The sequence below is a fragment of the Carcharodon carcharias genome, chromosome 33 (genome assembly GCF_017639515.1).
Source record: "Carcharodon carcharias isolate sCarCar2 chromosome 33, sCarCar2.pri, whole genome shotgun sequence".
Classification (NCBI taxonomy): Eukaryota; Metazoa; Chordata; class Chondrichthyes; order Lamniformes; family Lamnidae; genus Carcharodon; species Carcharodon carcharias.
In genome coordinates, this window is record NC_054499.1 from 21,500,434 (window position 1) to 21,512,456 (window position 12,023).

General features: G+C 55.5%; 1 protein-coding gene across 4 annotated transcripts in view; it reads right to left on the minus strand.

Moving 5' to 3' along the window:
• Positions 1-12,023, minus strand: part of LOC121272275 (neuroligin-4, X-linked-like) — a 1,033,091-nt gene that overhangs the window by 8,563 nt on the left and 1,012,505 nt on the right. For all 4 annotated transcript variants that reach the window (XM_041178833.1, XM_041178831.1, XM_041178834.1 and 1 more), the window contains one exon: positions 5,607-6,396. In XM_041178833.1, coding sequence (XP_041034767.1) covers positions 5,607-6,396 — 790 coding nt within the window. The remainder of the gene's footprint in view (positions 1-5,606; positions 6,397-12,023) is intronic.

Below are 12,023 nucleotides of genomic sequence, written 5' to 3' on the forward strand. Positions count from 1 at the left end.
AGGGATCTGTGACCGACTGAGGATGTAGGAGTTGTACAGACTCCCTGGAAACCGTGCACAGACCTGCAGGATGTGTTTGTGGGGGTCACACACCAGCTGTACATTCAGCGAGTGGAATCCCTTGTGGTTGATATAAGTGACCGTGTGCAGTGATGGAGACCTGAGTGCTGCATGAGTGCTGTCCATCACACCCTGCACCTGTGGGAAACCCGAGACCTGGGCAAATCCCAACGCTGTTGGATCCTGGCTTTCCTGGTCCTGGGCAAAACGCACCAAGTGAAGTGGCTCTCGTGAAGATGGCGTCTGTGACCTGATGGGTGCATTTGTGGCTGGAGGCTTGTGAGATCCCACAGAGATCACCTGTGGAGCCCTGAAAAGAGGCATTGGTGTAGGAATTGAGCACCACTGTCACTTTCACAGCCACTGGCAGTGGATGCCCTCCATGTCCCTGATGTGACCAGCCAACTCCCTAGACATTCAGCGACACCGGTTCTCGGTCATCTGCAGGAATGGCAGGCGGTGTCTATAGACCCTGGGTGTCGCTAGGCACCAGCCTGTAATGGCTCACTCTGCCTCTTGGGCAGTGTGTGCAGGCGTCCCAGTCACCCCTTCTTCCTGAGGGTGCTGCTCCTGCCTCTGTGTGCAGGAGCCTCGGTCACTCTCTCCTCCATCGTCTCCGCTCCCTGTAAGCCCAGGCACACAGCTAGATCACCAGGCTCCATGGTCCTGATGTACTCCTCCTGCAGGATGAAAGAGAGAGACACGTGGGTTAGCGTGGGGTGTACCAAGAACCTCTTTTGTTTCAGTCCGAAGGACTCTTAATGCATCCCGGAGGATGGCCAGGGTTTTGTGCGCTGCATGACTGCCCGGAATCCCACCCACCTCCGCCCCACTTCCCCTGACCGATCGGCAGCAGCTTTGCCCACTGGACTGCAGGCTGGGCTCTCAGCTCAGGCACAGACATTCTCCTAACCCACACTGCAAGGCTGCACTGTCAGCTTGAACCGCGGGGGAGACTGGTCCAAAGCGGGATGCTGACATTGCAAAAGGCCGTGAGCATCTCCACCAGTGATGGGTTAGCAAGGACAGCGGACGACCTGTCCAGTTGTCTAACTGTTCTGCAGTCCACTCAAACGCTCATTATTTTGCAGTCTGTGCCCGAGGGGTGAAAGGTTCAGGAGCATCTGGGGGCAACTTGATGCCTCTGTGTTGCTTGAGTGGGCAGAGAAGCTAGAGGCCTGACTCCAAGCGTGTCCAAGTGACTGAGCCTGAACTGTCTCAGTTACAGAGGAGCGGTCACCTTATACAAGGGTGCCCCTAATGTGCGGCTGCTTTCCTCTCCCCCCACCCCGAACGTGCTTGTCCACTACCATCAGTCCGCACTCCCTTTCCCCCTCCCCACCCCCGCCAACTCACCCCAGCCGGAGGACAGCCCCTGCCCTGGTACCCGCACCGACAACCAGCCGGGAAATGGCCACTGGCCTGAACGCTGGGGGCACCTTGAGCTGGGAGGTCAAAGCGCTGGACAGTGTTACAGCCCAACTCACCTCCGAGTGTCCCCCCACCCCCCACCCCCTCGAAAGGGCAGCTGGCCAGCTGTACGCCCCACAGCTGTACCTGGGTGATCCAGAGGCGTGTGGGTGGTTCCGGCCGAGACGATAGGCAGATGTATAACCAGCGGTGTCCCCAACGTGTGGCGGGGGAGGGGTGGTGGGGGGTGGGGGGGGGAGGCGGTGAAACGTGGCACCACGACTGACGTGCAGAGCGGCTAACCACAAACCGGTTTGACCACGGCGCGGAGCCGATTTTTGCCCTTCCCACCATATTGTCCGCTCGCGCCCACCATGACACCCGGCGCCAATGAGAGAGGGTGAGGGTGGGGGGGGTGGAATTCTGCTCACCGAGTGCTCCCAGCGTCTTCCGTTCTCATTCCAGGGACCAAGCCGGACACCGAGCCTGGTCCAAACATTGGTTGCCGCTTTTGGGCTTTGGGTCATGGGTAGCGAAATAAATTGAGAGAGGCTTCTCTGGCAAGAACAGGCCTCTAACCTTTTCGCTTAGCGCCGGAGCCTCCATGTCTGTTAACCCCTCACTCTCCGGGAACGCATCCGATTGTCTCTTGATTGCCAACGCACTGTCCACTCTGCCCCCCCGCACACAGCAGAGGATGGCCATGTGGTGGTTTGGCACCGAGGCTTAATGATCCGGAGAACCTGAATTCAAATCCCACCACTGCAGCTTGCGAACCTGAGATTGCTTGGCATCAGTAAATTGGCCATCGAGATATCCGATTGCTGTGAAAGCCCATCTGGTTCACTAATACCCTTTAGGGAAGGAAACCTGCCCTCCTTCCTCAGTCTGGGCCTAGGCGTGACTCCAATCCCACATCCTACGGGGTAGGAACATAGGAGCAGGGGTAGGCCATTCAGCCCCTCAAGCCTGCCCAGCCATTCATGGCCGATCTTCTACCTCAATGTTACTTTCCTGCACTTTCCCCCTATCCCTCGAAGTTTTTAATATGTAGAAATCCATCCGTCTCCGCCTTGAACATAATGACTGAGCCTCCACAGCCCCCTCCTGGGGGAGAGAATTCCAAAGATTCGCCAGCCTCTGAGTGAAGACTTTCCTCCTCATCTCAGTCCAAAATGGCCGACCCCTGGTCCTGAGGCTGTGTCCCCTGGTTCTAGACGCTACCCCCTACCGCCCCCACCCCCCCCCAATCAAAGCCAGGGGGAAACATCCTTCCTAGTTGAGTCTTTCCTGAGCGTCTGAGGTGATTCTTGTGAGAAACTCAAAACGGATTCAGGGAGAGGGCCCAGTGTTGAAGTCTTGGGGAGGGTGGGGGGCAATAAGTACCAGCCTAGCCAGCGACGCCCACATCCCGGGAATGCCTTTCCTTCCGGCTCAAGAAAAATCCAACCGACCGCCCATCCTCCTTCCATATTCCAAAAGTAACCCCCCCCCCCGCCCTGGTTAACCCACTCCCTGTTCACGACTGCCCCGGTTCCAACTCTTCTCCCTGCTCAATGCTGCTTCACCTCGAACGCCGTCTCTTCTCTGAGGGAGGCATCCTGGCATGGTGCCGCTCTCCAGCCCGTGCCAACGCCACTATCCCCACCCCCCTCCCGTTCGTCATACAGCGCAGGAGGTGGCCATTCTGTCCATCGTGCCAGTGCCGGCCCTTTGAAAGAGCTATCCCATTACCCCCCACATGCGCCCCTTACTCTTTCCCCATAGCCCTCCAAATTTTCCGGTTCTAGTACTTATCCCATTCCCTTTAGAAAGTTCCTATTGAATCTGCTTCCACCGCCCCTTCAGGCAGCGCCTTCCAGATCCATAACAACTCCCTGTGTGAATAACAAATTCTCCCCATCTCCCCCTCTGGTTCACTTCCCGATTCTCTTCAACCTGTGTCCCTCTGGTTACCGACCCTCCCACCACTGGAAACAGTTTCTCCTCATTCACTCTATCCAAAATCCTCAGGATTTTGAACGCCTCGATTCAACCTCCCCCTTAACCTTCTCTCATACTTTTATTTATATAGCGCCTTTAACATAATTAAACGTGCTAACGTTTGACACCGAGCCACATAGCAAGATACCAGGGGCGGGACCAAACGCTCGGTCAAAGAATCCAGGTTGAACGAGCATCTTTAAGGAGGAAGGAGAGGCGGGAGAGGTTTAAGGAGGGAGGTCCAGAGCTTAGGGCCCCAGGCAGCTGTAGGCACGGCCGCCAATGGTGGAGCGATGGACCTTAGAACTGGCGGAATGCAGATGCACTGGGGGCCAGCGGTTGTGGGGCTGTTGGGTGAGTACGACTTGGCGTGAGTTAGGACGTGGGCAGTAGAGATTTGGATAACCTTGCGTTTACAGAGGGTAGAGTGTGGGAGGTCAGCCAGGAGTGTGTTGGAATAGTCGAGTCTGGGGGGGGGGTCGATGGAGGCAGGAATGAGGGTTTCCGCAGTGGATGAGCTGAGACCGGGGTGGAGTCGGGCGATGTTAAGTGGGTGGAAATGGGCTGCCTCAGTGATGGGGCAGATGTGTGTTCGGACGGCCATCTTGGGGTCAAAGGTGAGACCCAGGTCCAGCCTCTGAGAGCTGCCAGGAAGAGGGATGGAGTGGGTAGATATGGGACAGGGGTTGGAGTGGGGGATCCGAGCAGAATGGCTTCAGTCTTCCCAATCTAATCCAGGGAGAACATCTCCAACCTCTTCAATCTCTCTAGATAGACAAAGACCCCCGGCTTTGGACAGGGGTAACCAGCGATGCACATTCCAACGAGCTTGCTGACATCATAGAAGTAAAACTGCCACACACACTGCTCTCAGGGGTGGCTCGATGGGTTACACACTCACCCCACAGGTCGTGGGTTCAAATCCCACTGCCGGCAACCCCACTGCCATTTAAAGTGCCGTGCCGAAGGAGTGCTGCACTGCCTGAGGCACCGCCTTTCAGATGAGGCCTTAAACCGAGGCCCTCCACGCGCTCTCCGATGGACGTCCAAGATCCCACGGCCACTGCTGTGAAGGAGGGCAGGGCAGAGGTCTCCCCGCAGGCCCGGCCCAACATTTAGCCCCCGACCAATACTAAAACAAAGATGACCTGGGTCATTATCTCATCGGCGGCCGTGGGATCTTGCTGTGCACAAATTGCCCACATCAACTCAGCAACTACACTTCAGGAAAGCATTGCGTTAGTTGTGAATTCTTGTCCGACATCCCGAGGTACTGAAAGGTGGCTGTACACAAGAACACAAGAAATAGGAGCAGGAGTAGGCCATTCAGCCCATCAAGCCTGCTCCATCATTCAACACGGTCATGGCCGATCTTGGGTTTCATCTCTTTCCCACTCGTTCCCCCCTTGATTCCCTGAGAGATCAAAAATCTGTCTACCCCAGCCTTAAATATATTCAACAATGGAGCATCCACAACCCTCTGGGGTAGAGAATCCCAAAGATTCACAACCCTTTGAGTGAAGAAATTTCTCCTCTTCTCAGTCCCTACATGATCGGCCCCTCATCCTGAGACTGTTCCCCATGTTCTGAACTCCCCAGCCCAGGTGTGGGTGGGGTGGGGGGGCGGGGGGGAGGGAGACACACAATCTCCCAGCGTCCACCCTGTCAAACCCCTCCAGAATCCTGAACGATCGCCTCTCATTCACCGAACCTCCGGAGGACATAAACCCAATTTGCCCAGCCCCTCATCACGGGGGCAACCCCCTCATCTCATCATAGGGCAAACCTCTCAACCCAGGGACCCACCCAGAGCTGTACTGCCTCCAACACAAGGATATCCTTCCTTAAACGTGGAGGCCAAAGCTGTGTACAGGATTCCAGATGTGGGGTCCCACCAATACCCACAACTGGAGCGAGATTTCTTTATTCTTATGCTCCACTCCCCTCGCGTTAAAGGGCACCACGCCTTCCTCATGGTGTGCTAACTTGGTGCCCCCTTGTGCCAGGGCGGCCAATGCTGTTTGGGCATCAACATCTCTAAGCTTTGAAATGAACGTAAAAGTATATAAATTCACCTCAGGTACGTATGTCGTTAAAAAAGAATATCCTTGAGTGACATGTATCTGCCCGTGAGAGGGGGATGGCAGACTCACCCGGTCTTGGCGAAGTTGGTCCAGTAGGTCATCACGACAGCGCTGAGCATCACATCGTTCTTGGAGAAGTTGCAGGGGAAGAGTTCGGTGACGCCGATCATGGGGATGCCAAACACGTAGGGGATCTCGTCTCCGTGGGCGGCATCAGCCCACACGGCCTTCATCTCGCTCTGGCAGTGATGGTAGAATGTGTAGAAGTAGGTGGGCGACTGGTACTCGGCGTGCAGGCGGGCAGTGGCAATGGCGGGCGCTACCCACTGGTGGTCGGTGAAGAGGGCCAGTAGGGTTTTGCGCCGCATCTCGCCATTGTCACGGTCGGCCCAGTCCGTGTACATGAATTTGATGGTCTCTCGCAGGATGTCCTTGCCCTCTGGGTAGCCGTAGAGGTTGTCAACAAAGTTGGACACGGCAAAGTCGAAGTAGCTGGCCGAGATGCCGTCCTCGTTGTCCACCAGCGACTCCACAAACTTGAAGCCCTCCCCTTGGTTGACCCCCAGCAGGATGTCGTAGTTGAGGAACTCGCCCTGCTCCATCAGGATCTCGGGGTCATCGGGCAGGACATCGCCGTCGACGACCGGCCCAAAGGCGATGTGGTACCGGGTGGGCTGGATGTCCTGGTCGACCAGCTCGCGGTAGGACTTCCTCCGCAGACAGTCCACCACATCCACCGTCTCTGCAAAGTTGCAGCCCACCTTCTTGGCCAGGATGCGGGTGTACTTGGCAGGTTGGTAGTTGACGGACCAGCTTGATATGGCGGTGCCACTCTGGGCAATGGCTCTCTGGAAAAGTCCTGCAGAGAGGAGAGAAGGAAACCTCAGGCATGGGGGCTACTTTTGTCACTGTTTCACTCCCATTAGGTAACATTGTGCCAGATGTGACACCACACATTTTGTAAACACTGACCAGAATTCATTTGGTCGACCATTTCCCGGTCTCTCTTCCCTTCTCTTTATCATGCCCATCGATGGGTATTTAGAATCTTACAGGGCAGAAGGAGGCCATTCAGCCCATCACTCCTGTGCTGGCCCTTTGGATATTATCCCAAACCACCCCCCCCCCCCCCACCCTGTTCTTTCCCCATATCCCTGCAAATCTTTCCCCTTCAAGTATTTCTCCAATTCCCTATTGAAAGTTCCTATTGAATCTGCTTCCACCGCCCTTTCAGGCAGCGCCTTCCAGATCCACAACAACTCGCTGTGTGAAAAAAACATTCTCCCCATCTCCCCCTCTGGTTCATTTCCTGATTCTCTTCAATCTGTGTCCCTCTGGTTACCGACACTCCCGCCACTGGACACAGTTTCTCCTTCTTCGCTCTATCCAAGCTCCTCATCGTTTTGAACAAATCTCCCCCTTAACCTTCTCTGCTCCAAGGAGAACAATCCCAGCCTCTCCAGTCTCTCTCCACATGAACTGAACCCCATCATCCCTGCTCCCATTCTGGGTAAATCTCGGGTTGTGCTCTGGTTAGTCTGAGGTGTGTACTGCAGCACGAGCTCTGAACTTCAAGCGAGCTCCAGTCCACCCTGCGACAGAAGGTGTCCGATGGAGGGTGAGTTTGGAATGATGGTCTAACCTGACAATTAATTCCTTCCTGCGAGGAACTGACAGTGGGGATGCTCCCCAGTAATGCCCCTATTGAGTTGGCAGAGGGGGTGTGGAAGGAGCTGCTCCCCAATTTCTGGCTTCGCTTCAGTCCCGAATTCCTAATCGTCGGACTCAAAGTTCAGAGCAAGGGAGTTGGGGGTGCGGGGGTGCAGGTCAAAGGGCGTTCTCATGGGTCTGCTCCATGGGGGTCGTCATTCTTCAAGGGCTGTGCTAGAGTCTCCAGGGATTAAAGACTTATCCCCAGGACACTGCTACCGGCAATAAACAAAATCCTTGGAGGAGCATTGGTCTGTGAACACTTCCATTTCTCGGTGGGAACACTGTTGGACATTGGAGACAAGGCAGGTTGATTGACAACCGGAAACCACCCGATCAGGTACAGAAGGGTTGGCTCACTGTCCAGTAGGGAAGCGAAAGCTGCAACCAATGGTGCGAGTGTAAAGAGCAGGATGGAGGGCAGGGGGAGGGTGTGGATTGTCTGATCTACACAAGGTCCACATGGGGTGGGTAGAGGGCTGGTCATGTCTGCCTTTCCTGCCCAGGTGACCGTGGAGATGGACTCTAAGCTGCTCAACTGTAGGCCCAGGGTCTCCTGCGACGTGTGATTCCTACAGAGTGCACGTGCCTTGTAGTCACATGACATTATGTTTTAGAAGTTTCTGCAACGTACCCCGGTTGGTAGCAGTCTCGTGCCAGAGACAGAGGTCATGGGTTCAAGGCCCAATCTAGAGAACCAAGTAAAAAATACAGGCTGACACTCACAGTACAAGGGCAGCATTATCAGACGGTCAGTACTGAGGGAGTGCTGCGCTGTCAGAGGGTCAGTACTGAGGGAGTGCTGCACTGTCAGAGGGTCAGTACTGAGGGAGTGCTGCACTGTCAGAGTGTCAGTACTGAGGGAGTGCTGCACTGTCGGAGGGTCAGTACTGAAGGAGCACTGCACTGTCAGAGGGTCAGTACTGAGGGAGTGCTGCACTGTCAGAGGGTCAGTACTGAGGGAGTGCTGCACTGTCTGAGAGTCAGTCCTGAGGGAGTGCTGCACTGTCAGAGGGTCAGTACTGAGGGAGTGCTGCCCTGCATGGGGGTCAGTACTGAGGGAGTGCTGCACTGTCAGAGGGTCCGTACTGAGGGAGTGCTGCACTGTCAGAGGGTCAGTACTAAGGGTGTGCTGCACTGTCAGAGAGTCAGTACTGAGGGAGTGCTGCACTGTCAGAGCGTCAGTACTGAGGGAGTGCTGCACTGTCAGAGGGTCATTACTGAGAGAGTGCAGCCCTGCATGGGGGTCAGTACAGAGGATGTTCTGCACTGTCAGAGGGTCAGTACTGAGGGAGTGCTGCACTGTCAGAGGGTCAGTACTGAGGGAGTGCTGCACTGTCAGAGGGTCAGTACTGAGGGTGTGCTGCACTGTCAGAAGATCAGTACTGAGGGAGTGCTGCACTGTCCGAGGGTCAGTACTGAGGGAGTGCTGCACTGTCAGAGGGTCAGTACTGATGGTGTGCTGCCCTGCATGGGGTTGGTAATGAGAGAGTACCACCTTGCATGATGGTCAGGACTGTGGGAGTTTTGCGTTATCGGAGGATCAGTCCTGTGGGAATGTTGCACTGTCCAAGGGTCAGTACTCAGGGAGTTCTGCACAGACAGTGGGTCAGTACTAAGGGAATGCTGCAGTGACGGAGGGTCAGCGCTCAGGGAGTGCTGCACTGTCAGATGGTCAGTTCTGAGGGAGTGCTGCACTGTTCAGAGACTCAGTACTGAGGGAGTGCTGCACTGTCAGAGGGTCAGTACTGAGGGAGTGCTGCACTGTCAGAGGGTCAGTACTGAGGGAGTGCTGCAATGTCGGAGGGTAAGTACTGAGTGAGTGCTTCACTGTCGGAGGGCCAGTACAGAGGGACTGTTGCATTATCAGAGGATCAGTACTGAAGGAGTGCTGTACTGTCAGAGGATCAGTACTGAGGGAGTGCTGCACTGTCAGAGGATCAGTACTGAGGGAGTGCTGCACTGTCGGCGGGTCAGTACTGTTGGAGTGCTGCACCGTCAGAGACTTAGTACTGAGGGAGTGCTGCACTGTCGGAGGGTCAGTTCTGTGAGAGTACTACACTGTCAGAGGGTCAGTACTGAGGGAGTGCTGCACATTCTGAGGGTCAGTACTGAGGGAGCGCTGAACTGTCAGACTGTCAGTACTGAGGGAGTGCTGCTCATTCGGAGGGTCAGTACTGAGGGAGTGCTGCACTGTCAGAGGGTGAGTACTGAGCGAGTGCTGCACATTCTGAGGGTCAGTACTGAGGGAGTGCTGCACATTCAGAGGGTCAGTACTGAGGGAGTGCTGCACATTCAGAGGGTCAATACTGAGGGAGTGCTGCACTGTCAGAGGGTCAGTACTGAGGGAGTGCTGCACTGTCAGACTGTCAGTACTGAGGGAGTGCTGCACTGTCGGAGGGTCAGTACTGAAGGAGTGCTGCACTGTCAGAGGGTCAGTACTGAGGGAGTGCTGCATTGTCAGAGGGTCAGAACTGAGGGAATGCTGCACTGTCAGAGGGTCAGTACTGAGGGAGCGCTGCCCTGCACGGGGGTCAGTACTGAGGATGTAGTGCACTGTCAGAGGGTCAGTTCTGAGGGAGTGCTGCACTGTCAGAGGGTGAGTACCGAGGGAGTGCTGCAATGTCGGAGGGTCAGTGCTATGAGAGTGCCGCACTGTCAGAGGGTCAGTTCAGAGGTACTGCTGCGTTATCGAAGGATCAGTATTGAGGGAGTGCTGTACTGTTGGAGTGTCAGTGCTAAGGGAACACTGCGCTGTAAAGAGGGAGTGCTATCCTGCATGGCGGTCAGTACTGAGGATGTATTGCACTGTCAGAGGGTCAGTACTGACGGAGTGCAGCACTGTCAGAGGGTCTGTACTGAGAGAGTGCTGCACTGTCAGAGGGTCAGTACTGAGGGAGTGTTGCACTGTCAGAGGGTCAGTACTGAGGCAGCACCGCACAATCAGAGGGTCAGTACTGAGTGAGGTCTGTACTGGCGGAGGGTCAGTACTGAGGGAGTGCTGCACTGTCGGAGGGTAAGTACTGAGGGAGTGCTGCACTGTCAGAGGGTGGTAATGAGAGAGTGCCACCTTGCATGATGGTCAGGAATGTGGGAGTTTTGCCTTATTGGAGGATCAGACCTGAGGAGTGCTGGACTGTCAGAGCGTCAGGACTGAGGGAGTGCTGCATTGTCAGAGGGTCAGTACTGAGGGAGTGCTGCACTGTTGGTGGGTCACTGCTGAGGGCGTGCTGCACTGTCAGAGGGTCAGTACTGAGGGAGTGCTGCACTGTCAGAGGGTCAGTATAGAGGGACTGCTGCGTTATCGAAGGATCAGTATTGAGGGAGTGCTGCACTGTTGGAGGGTCAGTGCTAAGGGAGCACTGAGCTGTAAAGAGGGAGCACTGCCCTGCATGGGGGTCAGTACTGAGGACCTACTGCACTGTTGGAGGGTCAGTCATGAGGGAGTGCTGCACTGTAAGAGGATCAGTACTGAGGGAGTGCTGCACTGTCAGAGGGTCAGTACTGAGGGAGTGCTGCACTGTCAGAGGGTCAGTACTGAGGCAGCACCGCACATTCAGAGGGTCAGTACTGAGGGAGTGCTGCACTGTCAGAGGGTCAGTACTGAGGGTGTGCTGCAATGTCGGAGGGTAAGTACTGAGTGAGTGCTTCACTGTCGGAGGGCCAGTACAGAGGGACTGTTGCATTATCAGAGGATCAGTACTGAAGGAGTGCTGTACTGTCAGAGGATCAGTACTGAGGGAGTGCTGCACTGTCAGAGGATCAGTACTGAGGGAGTGCTGCACTGTCGGCGGGTCAGTACTGTTGGAGTGCTGCACCGTCAGAGACTTAGTACTGAGGGAGTGCTGCACTGTCGGAGGGTCAGTTCTGTGAGAGTACTACACTGTCAGAGGGTCAGTACTGAGGGAGTGCTGCACATTCTGAGGGTCAGTACTGAGGGAGCGCTGAACTGTCAGACTGTCAGTACTGAGGGAGTGCTGCTCATTCGGAGGGTCAGTACTGAGGGAGTGCTGCACTGTCAGAGGGTGAGTACTGAGCGAGTGCTGCACATTCTGAGGGTCAGTACTGAGGGAGTGCTGCACATTCAGAGGGTCAGTACTGAGGGAGTGCTGCACATTCAGAGGGTCAATACTGAGGGAGTGCTGCACTGTCAGAGGGTCAGTACTGAGGGAGTGCTGCACTGTCAGACTGTCAGTACTGAGGGAGTGCTGCACTGTCGGAGTGTCAGTACTGAAGGAGTGCTGCACTGTCAGAGGGTCAGTACTGAGGGAGTGCTGCATTGTCAGAGGGTCAGAACTGAGGGAATGCTGCACTGTCAGAGGGTCAGTACTGAGGGAGCGCTGCCCTGCACGGGGGTCAGTACTGAGGATGTAGTGCACTGTCAGAGGGTCAGTTCTGAGGGAGTGCTGCACTGTCAGAGGGTGAGTACCGAGGGAGTGCTGCAATGTCGGAGGGTCAGTGCTATGAGAGTGCCGCACTGTCAGAGGGTCAGTTCAGAGGTACTGCTGCGTTATCGAAGGATCAGTATTGAGGGAGTGCTGTACTGTTGGAGTGTCAGTGCTAAGGGAACACTGCGCTGTAAAGAGGGAGTGCTATCCTGCATGGCGGTCAGTACTGAGGATGTATTGCACTGTCAGAGGGTCAGTACTGACGGAGTGCAGCACTGTCAGAGGGTCTGTACTGAGAGAGTGCTGCACTGTCAGAGGGTCAGTACTGAGGGAGTGTTGCACTGTCAGAGGGTCAGTACTGAGGCAGCACCGCACAATCAGAGGGTCA